At 41.5% G+C, this 18,342-nt stretch overlaps 1 protein-coding gene across 1 annotated transcript; it reads right to left on the bottom strand.

The window, feature by feature from the left end:
* Window positions 1-14,372: 14,372 nt before the first annotated feature.
* Window positions 14,373-17,905, bottom strand: LOC113023897 (zinc finger CCHC domain-containing protein 18-like). The gene is made up of 2 exons (XM_026170342.1): window positions 17,588-17,905; window positions 14,373-17,511 (listed from the first exon to the last, which is right to left on the bottom strand). The coding sequence occupies exon 2, from the start codon at window positions 16,087-16,089 to the stop codon at window positions 14,392-14,394; it is 1,698 nt and encodes a 565-aa protein (XP_026026127.1). The 5' UTR covers window positions 16,090-17,511; window positions 17,588-17,905; the 3' UTR covers window positions 14,373-14,391.
* Window positions 17,906-18,342: the final 437 nt, after the last annotated feature.

Genomic DNA, 18,342 nt, shown 5'->3' with positions numbered 1-18,342 from the left:
TTCATTTTAGTGAGAACATGAAGTCGTGAATTTCGCAAGGTTGATCCAGAAAAAAAACTGTTCTGATGATCAGCTTTTGTGCACGTAATAATTCAGTCAACATTTCCCCCTGAGTGAAGCTGACCACGGGTGAATAAAACATTCATGAGCTGAAAACAAAGTGTTTCGGTGTAGCTCTGAAAACTGAAAGAGATGACAGAGACACATTGTCAAAAAAGCAGTAAAATAGTTTTTACTCAATCATCGTGCCATCCTGAACTGGTCTGGGATTAATACACTGTAGCAAAAGAGGAGCTTTTAAAATTTATGCAACATCATCTAGCGTCTGTATATCATTATGCAAATGTGCAGAGAGGAAAAGGTTGTGTATTGTTAAGTGTGGAAGCCATGTGAGGAGTGAGTGAATAATATCTTATTCAAAATCATCTCTCACCATATTCTCAAACAGGGTTCTATAATCTATTTTCTTTCTGCATGAAAAATATTTTTCTTAAAATCACAAAGGCGTGACAGCAAAGCCAAGCAGCCCACCTCTCAGCTTCTGGAGGCTATAGAAAGTTCCCAGATTTGAATCCTGCTTTTTAATATACTTCAGCCAATGAGAGGCAATCTCACTCTGCTAAATTATGGCTCACCTTCTCACTGCATCAATATACATGAAAATGGATATAGCGATGGCTTTCTGATTCATATGACAAAATTCAGCACATTTCCTGTTCTGCTACTATTCTTTTTTTAAGTTAAGTCAAAAATGCCCTAAAATTATTCCATAAAATAATATTTATGTGCAAAAGTTTTTACTGTCATTCAAAATGTTGCTTTTTGAGAATTAGATTTCTTCCTATTAAATCTTTTTTTAATACATCATTCATTCTTTACATTTAGGTGTCCCAGCTTTTGATGCCCAAGGACAGACAGAAAAAAATCTGTAGTCCTATATTCGTTATAATAATGTTGCCTTGTAGTATAGAGAGATGTTTTAATAAATAGCTACTAATTTTATGCCCAAGTAAATATGGTAGTTACTATGTAATTATGATAGTTACACCTGGGGCTGAATTTGGAGAAGATACTTATGTACCAGTTTAAAATCTCCAGTCGCATGTTCTCCTGTCTTCCATACTCGTTATCACAATATCTAATTGAGGCTAATGTGGTTCATAATGTCAAAAGAATAAATGTACAGTCTACAATAAATGATCTCAACACTGCTGATACTCAGAGTGAGCTGATATTAGGGATGCCACAGTACCATCGGTCAGTAGTCACATTAGTAGTTACTACTAATATAGTAGAATGGCACAACTCTCTGTACCATTTGATACTAAAACAACATTATCATTTGTAGTTGAACCTATTTTATTTTTAAAAAGTGTTTTAAATCAGGTGCATGGTGGTGCCAGATGTTTAACAAGTTGGGGAAGATCTTTTGCAGCAGCTGCACTTGTCACCATCTTCCACACGTAGTTTTTCCTATAGTTGTGAGCAGTCTTTTTCTTCTTCCTCAGCATGTAGCAATAGACTAGAACACTTGTCGACATGTGTTGGTCCTTTCAGTTCCACTTTTGCGTTGGTACACATGGTGCTCACAGATACAATGACATGTTTTCATATTTTCGGCATCAGAACATATTTTAATTGTTGGTTCTTGTAATATCTTTAGCTGATATCATGCAGTGCTTTAATATGAAATCTGCAAAAATGGAAGAAGGCTACGACAGTAACATGTTTATAGCTGGACTTCCATAAATGCCTTTTAAGGAAAGTTTATATGGTTACTTATATATAGTTAATAGTTTGGTATAGTAAGAAGAGAGTTTTCCCTAATATCAGCCTACACTAAAAAAGCTATTGTATGAACATCATTTCAGATGGTGAGGTTTCTGTCCTTGCTTGTACCATCGGTTAAGTTGCTGTTGTTGTTGGATCATTACCGAGCTTGTAAGTGGCAACATTGTGAAAAAACAGCAGGTCTGTAAAAGTAAAAGGTTTGGTTTCTGCTGTCTCATTTCTTTCTTTCTGATCTGTGAATTGACTAAACTATGAATCTTGTAATTGTACTATGCATTTCTTGTCTTCAGAGCTGCCGCCTGAATGTTACTAACAATAAAGTCAGACAAAAAAACAGAAAGACCAAAAACTAAATTGTACACTTATTGTCTCAGAGAAAACAGTGGACTGTCTTCTCTGGAGGCTCCTCTAAGCCTCAGCTTGATTGCTTTGTAGTTCCATGAAAACCTTGCATATGTTCTGACTTTGTGTTGCATTGCTGTCTGCTCAGCATCCTTGATTTGGACATTTTTATTCAAAAATGTGTGGCTATTACTTCTATTACAAGAATTGAAACAAACAAACACAAATCTAGCTCATGGCAAGAATAAGAAACGAGAAAGATTTACCACTAAAACTAATGACCTCTCACTTTCAGTGCCACAGCTTATTCTCTGAGTGATGTGACCAACACAGATTTATACAGCTAATACAAGAACTGACAGAGGGTAAAGATATGTATGCTGACACCTCAGAGGCCAGTACAAGGTCACCATTCTGCACACAAACTCATGCATGTAGATATAAATAATTAGCTCAAATCTGATGGGTCTTTCTTTAAAACTGCATCTAATAATATAACTCTTTGTTCATGGGTGTAATATTGCCTAACCATTCAATAACTAAATAAATAAATCACATAACTGACTCAACTAACTAAATTAGCTAAATCTCACGCCATTGCTGTAGTCTCTTGTGACTCCAACCCACCTGCTCACCAGGATCCCCTGGCTGCCAATTTCTCATGTCAAATAAATTGAATAGGACAGGCGTCACTTCCCAAGTCAAAAGTAGTACCTTTTAGGTACCCATAGAAGATAGTACAGCTCTTAGTTTTTATGCTGAGCTGAGCTAATGAGCTACTTTAGTAATCTATTTAATACACATAAGTTATAGTAATCTTCATCTTCAAAGCAGACTCTTACAAAGTGAATAAACATAAACCCCCCTTCTTGGCTTTTAAATCTAAAAGCCGAATGATATAGAAAATAATTAGTAGCAGCATTGTTTTCTGAACCTTCCTCTTCCTTAGAGAGAGCCACTTCTTTTTCTCCAGAGATCCAAACAACTATTGGTTCACCTGCACTATCGTTAGTCCGTACACGTTCTTTTTACCTTCCACTGTAACAAGTTCCCACAGCTCACAATAAGCCTGTATTGTTTAAGTACCTCTCTTCTGATCTTCACCTCGGTGAGGCACAGAGCTTGTCTGACCACAACAACCTTATAAGACAGCAATCGGCCCATTTGGTGCTTTACAGAGCAGGCAGAGTGAGAACAGGGGCACCTTTCGATATGTGAGGAGCATTCTCAAGATTGCTTTCTACCTGGGTTTATGAAACCATTGTGAACATATTTTTCCCGCCCCGCCTGCTTTCTCTGTGATTCCCCCACTCCACTGCTCTCCTCCTCCTCCTCCTCCCCTCTCGCCCTTCTGAGATTGATTTGAGGCGTTCTAGGAAAAAGCTTTTTTCTTTAGACCTGTGGTGCTGACGTACACATTGGTCAGTGGCCACTGCAGGGTTCTGATTAGAAGTAGTACAACTGCACTTTATGCCCCTTGTCATTATATACATTTTATAAGACTTGTATTGATTTTAAAGCAAAAGATTTTTACTCACAGTGTCGTATTTCTCTCTACTGTGCCATGCAGTGTCTACTGCTCCCTGTAGTGCTTCAAGAAGTATTCAGGTACCTTCATTTTTTGCACAACTTATAATGCCATGAATTCTCCAGACAATGAACACAAAAGACAATTTTCCCCATCAATCCACACTCAGTAGCCCATAAAATCATACTGAAGCATATTTCTTGAAATTTCTATAAATAAATTGAAAATGAAAAGATGAGGTTTCTCATTTGCCTGACTATTCAGACCTTTAATCAATACTTTATAAGAAGCCATTTTCCAGTCTCCCTGGGTAAGTTTACTGGCTGGGTGTGGGCAATCCATTACATTCATACTGTCAGTTCATGAGATTGGATTAATATATATTGGTCTGATGTGTTTGTGCTGATACACTGTGTTTGGTTTCCACCAAACATGCCACTGCTTATTATGGCCAAAACCTGCTTTGGTCTCATCTGTCCAAATAACATTGTTCCAGGTGTCTTGTGGTGTATTTAGATGTAACTTTCAAAAACCTAAGCAGTTCTGTCACCTTGTTTACAAAAAGAAGAGACTTTCTCCTGTCAACCCTTGCAAATAAGCTGTGCTTTTTCAGTCTTGAACAATTGTACTGTGATTAACATTTACCACACTAGATGAGACCTGTAGAGTCTGATATGTATCTCTTTTTTTTTGCCTGCCTTTCAACTTTGCCCAGACTGACAACAATTGTTTCTCGAAGGTCGCTGCTGATGTCTTAGACAACTTTGGCATTGTGTTAACGCACACATGAATGCCTCGGATCAGCGAATTGATGATCCTGTTTTTATAGAAGCAGTAATGTGTCTTTACTTTTTCACAGGACTGCATAGAGTGGTGCCTGTGTGGGCGTATCCCACCACCTCTTCTGCCTGAGGTGCCACCTTACTCTTTTGTGCAGCTGACTCTCGTCAACTCATCTGGAGTTTTTTTCAGAGATCTTTCTGTGTTTGGCTGCATTTGTAACATCTCCCCCTGGATTCTGAGCAGTCTCTTGGTTCTTTTCATTGAGGAGCACCTACAGTTGATTCTGCTACTGCCTGCAAATGCTCTGAGTTCTGCACAAATAGTTAAGTCTGGCTAACTTCCAGTAGGCTGTCATGTCCCTTTCAGTTATAGTTTCTTCTTCCTGCTATGAAGATTTGATTGGTTTTGTTGAGACACTTATCCTTCTGGCAGCTTCTTCAATTTCTGCCATGGAAAGAGTGACAGTTATCAGTCACTTTAGGAAGATTTCTGGTTCTGAACTATTTCCATATCACAATTATTAAGGCAGATGTTCTCCTGAGGAAAAAAAAAAATCAAGCTCTAGAAATAGTTTTCTCTCTGATGTGTGTCTTCCCACATTTTCATCACAGAGGAAAGAATGCAAAGAATTGAAATGTATGCCTTAAGATTTATCCTGACATCCAAACTCTGTCCAGTTTATTCAGTCCATTTAAGTGATTAGCAAATCAAAGAGCATGCATCTAGGAATCTAGAGTAGAGTCTAAACGTTTTGTTAATAAGGTGTTTCAGTTTTGATTTTTAACTAGTGCTGTTAATCTCGTTAAAATGACGTTAACGCCATAACGAGGCAAATCTCCGTTAGCGAGTTATCGCAGATCGCCCCGTGAATGGGGCTGCACGGCGTCAGCGCAGCGTGGTTAGCTCGTAAATGGTAAATGGACTGATTCTAGCACTTTTCTACTCTCCCGGAGTACTCAAAGTCCTCTATTCTTTGAGTACTCCGGGACTAAGTTTCTTAGTCCTTCCATTCATACACATTCATAGGAAGCCACTAACCTTCTGATCAGTGGATGACCTGCTTTACCTCCTGAGCTACAGCCATCCCTCGTTAACGCGTTAGCGCCGTCCAGCCCCATGCACGGGGCGATCCGCAATAACTCGCTAACACGTTAATGGCATTAATACGGTTATGGCGTTAACATCATTTTAACGAGATTAACGCTGACAGCACTATTTTTAACAAATTTGCACACGTTACTGAAAACTTTTCTGTCATCATTACGTTTGTGAATATTTTTTGATGGGGCAAATGCTCATTTTATCCAGTATTAAAATTTAAAAATTTATTTTAAATTTAAATGTGTAAAACTGCACTAAATGTGCAGGTGAAGTGAAAAAGGATTAGTGACTGAAGCTGAACATTTAATAACAAAATTTCATGTTCTACAAGTATTTGAATTTTAAAACAGAGAAAGATACAGGGAGGCAGAAAAAGAGGCATAAGGTAGTCAACAAAATTGATGAAGAAAAAGAGACAAAGTTCCTGCCAAAGCACAAAGACAAATATATTGACATAATTAAAAGGCATTTGGATGTCTCTTCTGTTTTTCCAGCAATCCTCAGCAAGGCCATATTAGACATATTGAGCTTCACTAAAGCCATTAATCTAATTCAAAACAAACTGAGCACGGAAATTTGTGCCACATGCACAGGGGACACATGAACATGCGTTCAGCTTGTGTGTAAATTAACAGTTATCCTTTTGAAGGAGTTGAATACTGACTGAAATTATTTTAAATTCAAGAGAAATTTCTGAATACTAGGGTGCTGTTTCCCCAGGTAATAGCTACTGAACATCATGAAGTTTTGCATGCTAAAGAGAAAACAATAATTGTTTCAGTGGCATTATGAGCATGTCTCCTCATTGTTAGTATACTCATGTAGGCTCGGTCCCAATGCAGGCAATAAACAATTGGTTTTGGTTGCTCCTGTGGCATTAATAAATCTCCCACTTCCAGCCCTTGCAGCCAAATGGCAACATGATGTACTCTCAGCAGAAAAGTCTAAACTTTCTGATGTGTTTCTACTTAATTTGGTTAACAAGCTTGAAAGCAACAGAAAAAGGTTTGAAGCCAACATTGCAAAGCGAAATTGCCATTTAGACTGAGCAGCATTTGCCTGTCTGATTTTAGACAAACGATGTGGATAATTTTCTTTAAAAGGTGGGTGGTTTATCACAGAGAGCATCTGCCACTCCTTTAATGACACAGAAAACATGAAAACAATGATCAGCGACTAAAACAATTAGGTTATGAAAAGAGTTAAAAATAGTAAAAGAGGCTAAAAGACTCACCAAGCACCATCATCCATTAATGTTGTTTTTCTCCACTAACTTAGTGGTGACTTAAAGAGACCAGAGATTTCCATTTTGGTCAAAACACTGATTTATGCCTTTGTTTGTTTGGCAGATGGTCCTCGAATCTAGTCACTTCAGCTTCCAGAGCAGTAGCTTGGCTTTCAGTTTGGTCTTTTTTTGCTTGTTGTTTTTGTCTTTATTTATTTTTTTAAAAAAGGCACAACTTTACTTACAGTCCTATGCATTGGTGTGGTTTGTTTTTACGGTTTTCCCTGGCTGTATTTTAACTGTGCACTGTAACTATCCATTTCTTTCCAGCTTTTAACTTGATGCCTGCCCTAATATTACTGTGCACAATGGGGACTATTTTTCCATTTCTTTTGTGCAATGAGGGATTTTAGAAATCAAAGTTTTATGAAACATTCAAACAAAGATTGGGAGTAGGACTGGCTTCATCCTTGGTTAGCAGTGCAAGACTAAAATTGCTCAGAGAGGAGCGAGATGCAACGTGGCGAATGATTACATCTTTCAGCAGGCAATCAAACTTTAACAGCATCTGTGTTGAATTTGGCAAGCCATGCCAGCATCTGTGTTGAATTTGTAGCCGCGAGCTGCTGTGACAATGCATTTGTGTTGGCCACAGCACCTGTCTTCAGACAAGTATCAGATGTGAATTTAGCATTTGTTTTCATTGTAATACAAATGCTAATGCTTAAAAACTTGTAAGCACACGGGCTACTAGATTAAAAAACAAACTGCCATGCCCTGAGGAGTAAAATGTTCTCTTCATTTTGGAGAAACATGTTGGGATTCATATAAAAGACCAATTAAACACTCAGCGAGGGCGAGTGGGACAGACTGCTGCATAATGAAGCCGTGCAGCTAGCAAACAGTGGAAAAAACAGTAAAAAGAGATCAAAAGAACAAATTTGACCAGAATAAATGTAGCACCTGAAGATACCACAAACAGAGATAACTCAAGAGGCCACTTACACCTGAGGGGAAATATGTTTGTTTATGACAGATGGAGAGCAGCAGAAGCCGACAGAGCCAGAACACGATGAAACAAACACACAACTAATGAAGCATTAATTGCTACTTACACCTGTTCAACGTTTGCAACAATCTACAAAAATTTGATGAGATTTTGCAGAGTTTTCAAATGCCTGGATTTCTGAACAAACGTGTGCACCGCATCAGTGTCAAGCCTGGGACTGTAATATTAGGATGGAACAGTCATATTAATTTCCCCAGTGCGTCATTTCTATTAGCTCATATCAGTTCTCATGTAACCAATATGAACCAATCAAATCTTGTGTAGCGCCTCTACTCAGGACCAGTACACTCTCACTTCAAATAGAGACCCTAGACATCTTTCTAGGTTCAGGAGGAGGTTTTGTTTTGGAGACTCACAAAAGGAGTTGGCTTGGAAGTGAATAACTGGGACCTTTATTGCCTCAGTACCATTTATACACATATACAACACAATAACCCAAATTGCACGCTAATAGTGCATTTTTAAAGGTGAATACATGTAAAACAAAACAAAATAAAGACATTTAAATGGAAGATTTATACTGAACAGTATCAGAGCTCTTGGGAATGGATGAAACAGATTAAAGTGTTCCTGTTGTGAAGTTTGAATTGTCCAGTCTGAATTGTCCCTTAAAGTCGTTGAAAACCCAAACAGGTGTACTGTAGGGGAATTGTCAGTGTGCAAACCCTATTATCCGGGTAGGAAAAGTAGTGCATAGGGCTTATCTGTAATCCAGGGTTGCTTGAATCAGTTTCTCAGGCAAATCCCACAATCCGATCGCATGGCTGGCCACACCATTTCACGATCATCCAGGATCTCATTTGGGCTGTTCTCGCCGTCAGTGGTTCTCCAGAATCCTTCTAGTAGTTCAAAAAAACCAATCTACACAAACAGTGCAGAACAATCAATTTCTTTTCCCATTTTGTGTTCTTAACATGAGCTCATTAACTTCTTTTCCAAATGTATTAATCACAAATGGCATTCCCTTTAGCTTTACCAAGTTACAAGAGTTACAGTAACTTGTTTGTACCAGTATCAACAATTTTATCAAAATTATATCACAACAAAGAACATCAGCAGCTTAAACTGTAATGTAAACAGTCATAGCAATGAAAGTGACATTCATCCTTAAGGCTGACAAGCAAATGTAACTTAATTCAGTGCAAACACGATTAAACTTGAAATATGCTCATATCTATTAAGACATAACCATTCTAATATAAACAGAGCTATTGCTTCTACTTGAATACCTCCCCGATCGGAATATGGCTTCAGCGGGGTGGGGTGGCTAACAGCTATTAGCAGCTAGCATCGCATCTAGCATCGGCATCGTTTAGCTCAAAGCATTCAACACTTATAACACACTGTAAAGAACAACAGGAGAAGTGAAACAACACGCCAGATTCTCATAGCTCCCGATTGGTTTTTGTTCAAAGGTTTCTGAGCTGAATCGGCTAGTGAAATACATTATCTAACTTAACAGGTAGCTAACGAAAGCACGTGACTCACCGGGATTTTCAGACACAAATAACTTGACAGACGTTATTCCCTTTGTGGTCAGAGTTCGGGGCCTAATAAAAGAGTACCTTATTAGCATTTATACGTAAAACAATCTGGTCTCATTAACCGGGTTGCAGTATTGCATACCAAGATACTTTTTCCATGCGCTCCGACACGTACTTGACCGCCATCAGAGGGAAGATCTCACAGGAAGAGAGAGGTAATACTTCCTGCGCACTAGACGCAAGGTCGTCAGAACACAAGACTGCATCACAGCGCCCCCCTGTGACAATAACAGGCTATAGCCTTAGATTACAAAAAGGGATTTTGCAGCCCTGTATTTCACATGGGTTACACCCTCCCCCTTTGACCCAGCATGAGCCCCTTCATGCGTCACGCTGTGGTCTACAGATGAACTCTCATAGTCACCTATTGTATAAAGTGCTTGGTTAAAGCTCTCTATGAGGCTCTGCGCAAAGGAAATTAAGGGATTTCCCAACTCAGGATAATGGAAGCGCCTTGGTGGTCGACGTGTCCTTTCTGACTTACGAACATGGTCATTTTTTTCTCCACTGTCAACAGTTTCCTTATGCTCCAGAGCTACCTCAGGGGTTTGTGGGTTCAGATCAATGGTTTCCGTAGCTATAGGAGCCTCTACATCAATGGACGGTACATCAATGCTGTCTTCGGCCACAGCTGATTTTTGATTAGTCATAGTTGGTAAAGTTACATCGTCTTCAGTAGGGTGTTGCTCAGCCACAACATCTGGCTCCTCTCCTTCAGCTACTTCAGGAGGTACCCCTACAGGCTCTGCAGGCAGCAAAGGGGAGCTGCCTCTGCAAGGCTCATTCTGAGGCTGAGGGTTTACACAGTCTGCTGGCGTAGCTGGTATACAACTACCCTCCGGTACTGTTTTTCCGGTTTGCTGTCGTCTCTTCGGGATTTCAAACACCTGAACCAACTTTCCAGGAATGACAGAAGACTGCCTAGGATAGACAGGTGAGTCGTCTTCAGATTCTGATTGCTCCTCCAGTAACAGAGGCTGACTGCGCCTCGTTCTTGGCCTGCAACTCTTTGGCTTGACCTGGTCAACTTCCTCAGCTTCAGATAAGTCACCACAAGGGAGTAAGAGATCCCTGTGAAGAGTTCGAATAGGACCATCTCCATTCATAGGCTGTACAACATACACAGGTAGGTCTACCATCTTTTCCACCACTCTGTACATGGTTGACTCCCACTTATCTGCAAGTTTGTGTTTATTCCGAAGTCGCAGGTTCCGCACTAGTACTTGATCACCTTTCTCCAAAGTTGACTCCCTGACAGTTTTGTCAAAACGGCGTTTATTCCGTTCAGCAACCTTCTGAGAGTTTTTGGCAGCGATCTGATAGCTCTCTTGAAGGCGAGCCTTCAGAGCTCTCACATACTGAGAGTGAGATGTAGGAGAGCCATCTTTAACTGGCAGGCAGAATGCAATATCCACGGGAAGCCTCGGCTGGCGACCAAACATTAACTCGTATGGGCTAAACCCAGTGGTCTCGTTCTTGGTGCAATTATAGGCGTGAGTTAGTGGTTTCACATAATCGCGCCAATGAGTTTTCTCTTTGTCTCGTAGAGTTCCTAACATGCCAAGAAGAGTTCGGTTGAACCGTTCAACTGGGTTTCCCCGTGGATGATAAGGACTGGTGCGCACCTTCGTGATACCAGCTAGGGCACAGAGCTCTTTAATGAGTTGTGACTCAAAATCCCTGCCCTGATCACTAAGCAGGCGCTCAGGAAAACCATAATGCACCAGAAACTGCTCCCAAAGACACTTCGCAACTGTTGTAGCCTTTTGGTCTTTTGTTGGCATAGCAACAGCGTATTTGGTGAAATGATCAGTTATGACCAGAATGTCTTTGGTGTTGTGACTGTCAGGCTCCAAGGATAAATAGTCCATGCATACGAGTTCCATGGGACGGGTTGTTTGGATACTCACAAGAGGTGCTGCTCTTTCAGGAAGGGTCTTCCTTCTAACACAACGTCCGCAAGACTTAATCTTTCTCTCTACATCAGTTGCCATTTTAGGCCAATAAAATCTTGACCTAACCAAGTCGAGGGTTCTTTCCAAACCCATATGCCCCATGTCGTCATGAAGGCAAGTGAGAATGGTGGACCTTAAAGACTCAGGGACGACAAGCTGAAAGGTGACATTTTCACCTGATTTGCGGGTTCTGTAGAGGAGACCATTTTTCAGTTCCAAACGTTTCCACTCTTTGAGCATTAGTTTAAGCTCTAAGGATGCAGAGTTAGGATTGGAATTTGCTTCACCTCCATTTTCTAACATGTTGACCACATACCCAATAATTGGGTCAGACCTCTGATGTTGTTGGAGTTCTACCTCACTATAGGTAGGTATGACAGAACAACCTAATGTTCCATCATCTGCGTAGACGTCTGGCACCGCATCGGTATGTAGAGCAAGGGACTCTACCAAAGTGATAGAAGGTAGGCTATTGTCAGATTCACCTAAGAGATGACGGTGGCACAAGACACTGAATGTGTCAGCTGTCACATCTTGTCTGTTGGGAGATGAAGAGAGATGATGGGAAGCGAATTGTTTCATTCGCTCTTTTTCTTCAAGAGAAGCATAGTCATCATCCACAGTATCATGTGGCCGCCTAGAGAGGCCATCTGCATCTTGATTGCTCTTACCAGCACGATACTTAATATTAAAGTCGAAGGTGGAGAGAGCGGCCAACCAGCGGTAGCTGGCAGCATCAAGCTTGGCTGACTTCAAAACATAGGTTAATGGGTTGTTGTCCGTTAAAACCGTGAATGTGTTCCCGTAGAGATAATCTTGGAACTTCTCTACAATGGACCACTTTAATGCAAGAAATTCCAGTTTATGAGCTGGATACCGCTTTTCACTGGGTGAAAGTCCTCTACTTGCGTAGGCAATAACCCTCACTTCACCATCCTGTTCTTGATACAAGGCTGCCCCTAACCCAGAGGTGCTCGCATCAGTATGGAGGACGTATGGTAATTTTGGGTTAGCATATCCAAGCACTGGAGCTGATGTCAGTTTCTCTATGATTACCTCAAAAGCTTCCTGACAAGCAGGTGTCCAACGGCTGGAAAGAGGCTCTTTAGGGTTCAAGTATCCGCTAGGACCGGGTGTCACCTTTCTGCCCTTCCTGTATGGTGGGTAGCCTTTGGTAAGATCATTCAGGGGTTTGACAATTTTTGAATAGTCCTTCACAAACCGTCGATAGTACCCTGCAAAGCCTAGGAAAGACTTGAGGTCACTGAGCGTCTGGGGTCTTGGCCAGGTTTTGAGAGCTCTGACCTTCTCAGGATCGGTCTCTACACCTTTGGTAGACACGATGTGTCCTAGGTATCGCACAGAACTTTGGAAGAAGGAGCACTTTTTGGGAGAAAGTTTCAACCCATATTCTCTCAGTTGCTGAAGGACACGTAGAAGCCTGGTTTCATGTTCCTCCAAAGTGCTGGAGAACACGATGATGTCATCTATGAACACCAGAACTTCTTTCAGATTGAGGCTGCCCATACACCGTTCCATTAAGCGCTGGAAGGTGCTGGGAGCGTTGGTGATCCCCTGGGGCATACGGTTAAACTCGTAAAATCCCAAGGGGCACACAAAAGCTGTCTTGGGCTTATCACATTCCTCCATCTCAATCTGGTAATAACCAGACTTGAGATCCATTACTGAAAACCATTTGGATCCAGCAAGGGCTGAGAAAGCCTCTTCAAGGTTTGGAAGTGCGTACGCATCTCGTATTGTTAACGCATTGAGCTTACGATAATCAATACAAAGACGGACCTCTCCATTCTTCTTTTTAACCACCACAATCGGTGAAGCATAAGGGGACTCTGATTCACGGATTACTCCTGCATCAAGGAGTGCTTGCAAGTGCTTCCTCACAGCTTCATAATCATTTGGGTGGATTGGCCTGGACTTTTGCTTAAAGGGTGCTTCTTCCTTTAAGTTTATGTGATGTTTCACTTTAGATACATGTCCAAGATCCAAATCATGCTGGGCAAAAACATCAGCATAGGCACTTAGACGCTGGGTAACCCTCTCTTTCCACTCCTGCGGGAGGGGAGAATTGCCAAAGTCAAATGTCAAATCTGGGTGAGCAGGTTCATCAACTGGCTGTGCAGTAACATTACAACATTTCACAGTGTCATCATTTTTGGTTGAAATGGGTGATTCGTCATATATCTTTGCAGGACTATGGAGCTCTGCAATGACACATCTAGAAGGCAGTGTTACGTCATGCTCAGTTTCATTTCTCACCCATATAGGTAACCTATGAGGATGCTTCTTGGGCAAAGTGACAAGACAGCACTCCACAAAAATTCCCCCTGGTAAGGTGGATGTCGTTGGCTGTTCAACAATGGCACATTCACCAGCACTGCTGGATCTGACACAGCCTTCAAGGAGGACCCTCCCTTGAGCTGGTACTACGTGTTGCACCTTGCCCTTAAGAGTTACAAAGCCATCGTTTCCGGCTAGGTTTATCTCTCTCCTGACCTTGAGTGTACGGAGGATCTGCCTGTAGCCATAGACCGACGACAAATCATTGGGATCTTTACCTTGACAATATTCGTCGTACAGAACATCAAGTGCATTTGTCCCAATCAGCACAGGCAAGTCACAGTTAGAGCGTAAGTCAGGTACTACTAAAGCAAGGCTAGAAACCTCAGGCTCAGTTTCAATAAAGCTTTTTGGAAACTTAAGGCTGATGGGTATGTATCCCAAGTAAGGAACATTTTGGCCACTAGCAGCCTCAACATCCAGGCCACTGATAGGCTGAATGGGATGTTCTGAAAGATTGGTGTTGTAAAATGAAGCGGACACTGTGGTCACTTGAGACCCAGTGTCAAGGAGACAACTGCAATTGACTCCCGACACGGTAACATTTGCTGTACATTTCTGTCCTACAAGTCCCTTGGGTAACCTAATCTGGGGTCGTGCTGCACGAGAGAGAGAAGATACTTTGCTCTGAGGTTCCGGTTTGGGACGTTCATGATTACTTTCAGTTCCTGGTAGTCCCTCCCCAGAAACTGATTTTAGTTTAAAGCTGACATATTCTGTTCCTCCCAGACTTGTAGTTTTTGGTTGAACTCCTTACGTTTCATTTCAACTAGTTCAGGGTTTGGTTCATTGCTGCAAGAGGGAGCAATATGACCATCCTCGCCGCACCTGAAGCAGTACCATGGGCGTGGCTTCTTAGTGGGCTTAGTCTCACTTGGGTCAGATTTCTCTTTAGGAAGAATCTTGAACTTAGGTTTGGTTTTCTTATTTGGCTTGTCAGAGTTCTGGCTTGAGCTGTCAATAGCTGATGCTCTCAGTGAAGCCACTTGGGCTTGTAGCTTTGCAAGTTTCCTTTCTAACTTATGTGCATCAAAAGGCACTAGCCTATCATTAACAGCTGATACGTCTGTATCATCAGTGACATACTCTCCTACTTCAAGGGAGTTCAAATGTGCCTTAGGTTTAGAAATGCCTAAGTGCTGTTTCATTCGGCTGGACTTTGCCGCTTGCCGGTCCTCCTCAGTACGTAGCATGAGGAGCAACTCTGGAAATGAAGGTGGCTTGTCCTTCTTCTGCTCAAGCTGCAAGGTTGTGATCAAGCTGTTGTTCCAGCAACCTCTACAAAACTGTTTAAGCAGTTGGCGATCTGAATCATTTGTAGTGATGCCACCTCTTTTAATGACTTTACTCAGGGTTATCTGCAACCGCTGTAAATAGGCAGAAGGCTTTTCACCTGAGTTCTGGTTTGTGCTCAGGAATTTGGCAAAAAGCTCATCCCCATCATCAACAGTACCATACGCTGAGTCAAGAAGGCTGAGATAGTCATGGGGAGAAGCGTTAGGACCAAGGTGCTTTACAATGTTAGCAGCTGGTGGAAGAAGGCTCTCAACTATTTTCCTTACCATATGTTTGTCAGATATGGTACAATCTATGAGGTGGAATTCAACATTGTTGCGCCACGTATCATAATCAGCTTCGAAAGTAGAGCAAGGGGTTTTCCCCGAGAAGGGCCTGAGCTTTGCATGACCTTGAGAAGGCATTTCATTGTTCTTAATGACATGCTCAACTACTACTCTCTGTACTTCAGGTGTAGTGAGCTGTTCAGGTGGTAAGTAGATAGTGGTTTTTCTGTGCGAGGGAGTCACTTCTACACTTGGAGAGGATGAGTGAGAGTCATGCTCAGGCAAGTGGGTTAAATCACTGCCCAGTTTAAGAGGACTTTGATGCTCTATGATGGCTGGTTCATCTTGGTCTGTGTCACTAGTGAGCTGCAGATTCTGATTAGGCACTGTTACATTTGGTCCAACTGCGGGATCACTCTCAGTGGACTTCTTCATTCTGGCCAGCTCATCTAGTAAAACCTTCTCAAAATCTGCACCACTCAGTTTAGCAAGCCCTTTCAGTTCAGTTAGGTAAGAATGGGTTAAACATGAACCCCTGTCTGCAGCATACAGCGCAGACAGAAGCTGGATATGATGGACAACACTTGGGTTACGGCTTTGTCTTTTGCAAGGCAAGCTATCCTTAAGGAACTGGACTGGTTCACCTGATTGGAACTCCACAATGGCTGTGTTTTTAAACTGTGCCTCTGTGCTAGTTACTTTGATTACTCTTCCAATAGAACCAAACTGCCCTAAGTAATCAATAACCTCATTGTCAACCTCATCGCCTGTTAACCCTCCTACTAGGACAGAGTTAGGTACTTTGACACCTTCACTTTGGATTACATCCATGTTGTCTTATTGCTCCAACCCAGAATGTCATGGACAATTGTAATGATTTGACCCAAAAGGCATGAAAGCACCAGTTGCTCAACTTCCAAAATAAAAGGAATTAAACCTCCTGGCTGGCTCGCCACGTTTTGTGTAGCGCCTCTACTCAGGACCAGTACACTCTCACTTCAAATAGAGACCCTAGACATCTTTCTAGGTTCAGGAGGAGGTTTTGTTTTGGAGACTCACAAAAGGAGTTGGCTTGGAAGTGAATAACTGGGACCTTTATTGCCTCAGTACCATTTATACACATATACAACACAATAACCCAAATTGCACGCTAATAGTGCATTTTTAAAGGTGAATACATGTAAAACAAAACAAAATAAAGACATTTAAATGGAAGATTTATACTGAACAGTATCAGAGCTCTTGGGAATGGATGAAACAGATTAAAGTGTTCCTGTTGTGAAGTTTGAATTGTCCAGTCTGAATTGTCCCTTAAAGTCGTTGAAAACCCAAACAGGTGTACTGTAGGGGAATTGTCAGTGTGCAAACCCTATTATCCGGGTAGGAAAAGTAGTGCATAGGGCTTATCTGTAATCCAGGGTTGCTTGAATCAGTTTCTCAGGCAAATCCCACAATCCGATCGCATGGCTGGCCACACCATTTCACGATCATCCAGGATCTCATTTGGGCTGTTCTCGCCGTCAGTGGTTCTCCAGAATCCTTCTAGTAGTTCAAAAAAACCAATCTACACAAACAGTGCAGAACAATCAATTTCTTTTCCCATTTTGTGTTCTTAACATGAGCTCATTAACTTCTTTTCCAAATGTATTAATCACAAATGGCATTCCCTTTAGCTTTACCAAGTTACAAGAGTTACAGTAACTTGTTTGTACCAGTATCAACAATTTTATCAAAATTATATCACAACAAAGAACATCAGCAGCTTAAACTGTAATGTAAACAGTCATAGCAATGAAAGTGACATTCATCCTTAAGGCTGACAAGCAAATGTAACTTAATTCAGTGCAAACACGATTAAACTTGAAATATGCTCATATCTATTAAGACATAACCATTCTAATATAAACAGAGCTATTGCTTCTACTTGAATACCTCCCCGATCGGAATATGGCTTCAGCGGGGTGGGGTGGCTAACAGCTATTAGCAGCTAGCATCGCATCTAGCATCGGCATCGTTTAGCTCAAAGCATTCAACACTTATAACACACTGTAAAGAACAACAGGAGAAGTGAAACAACACGCCAGATTCTCATAGCTCCCGATTGGTTTTTGTTCAAAGGTTTCTGAGCTGAATCGGCTAGTGAAATACATTATCTAACTTAACAGGTAGCTAACGAAAGCACGTGACTCACCGGGATTTTCAGACACAAATAACTTGACAGACGTTATTCCCTTTGTGGTCAGAGTTCGGGGCCTAATAAAAGAGTACCTTATTAGCATTTATACGTAAAACAATCTGGTCTCATTAACCGGGTTGCAGTATTGCATACCAAGATACTTTTTCCATGCGCTCCGACACGTACTTGACCGCCATCAGAGGGAAGATCTCACAGGAAGAGAGAGGTAATACTTCCTGCGCACTAGACGCAAGGTCGTCAGAACACAAGACTGCATCACAGCGCCCCCCTGTGACAATAACAGGCTATAGCCTTAGATTACAAAAAGGGATTTTGCAGCCCTGTATTTCACATGGGTTACACTTGGTTTTAAAAAAAGTACTGTCACTGATTTTGCTCTGTGGCTTTTTTATTTGTTTTGCCTTTCATTCTACTCAGAAATTTGACATCAGAGGAGATTTATTTGATAGAAGAAGAAGTTTTCTTTTTCTGTCTGTGATGCATTTTATTTTTCAGCTCAGTTTAAATGAAAATGGTAAATGGTCTGTATTTGTATAGCGCTTTACTTCGTCCTAAGGACCCCAAAGCACTTTACACAATCATCCACCCATTCACACACTGGTGATGGCAAGAAACAGTGTAGCCACAGCCACCCTGGGGCATTGACAGAGGCGAGGCTGCCAGACACTGGTGCCACCGCCACCAGTAGGCAACTGGTGAAGTGTCTTGCCCAAGGACACAACGACCGAGACTGTCGGAGCCGGGGCTCGAACTGGCAACCTTACGATTACAAGACAAACGCCCAAATCTTGAGCCACAATCGCCCTTAATGCTTCAAAAAGGTTTCAAATGTATAGTTGCTGAGAGCTGTGATAATGCTTAGACACGAGGCAAAGGAGAAGCAGTGC

The sequence above is a fragment of the Astatotilapia calliptera genome, chromosome 6 (assembly GCF_900246225.1).
Source record: "Astatotilapia calliptera chromosome 6, fAstCal1.2, whole genome shotgun sequence".
In the NCBI taxonomy this organism is placed as follows: Eukaryota; Metazoa; Chordata; class Actinopteri; order Cichliformes; family Cichlidae; genus Astatotilapia; species Astatotilapia calliptera.
Note: the sequence above shows the minus strand (reverse complement) of the source record. Positions and strands in the feature narration are given on the sequence as shown.

Bases quoted from the DNA above. Each gene is read 5' to 3' on its own strand.
- LOC113023897 (XM_026170342.1), bottom strand. From the start codon at position 16,089: ATGGATGTAATCCAAAGTGAAGGTGTCAAAGTACCTAACTCTGTCCTA.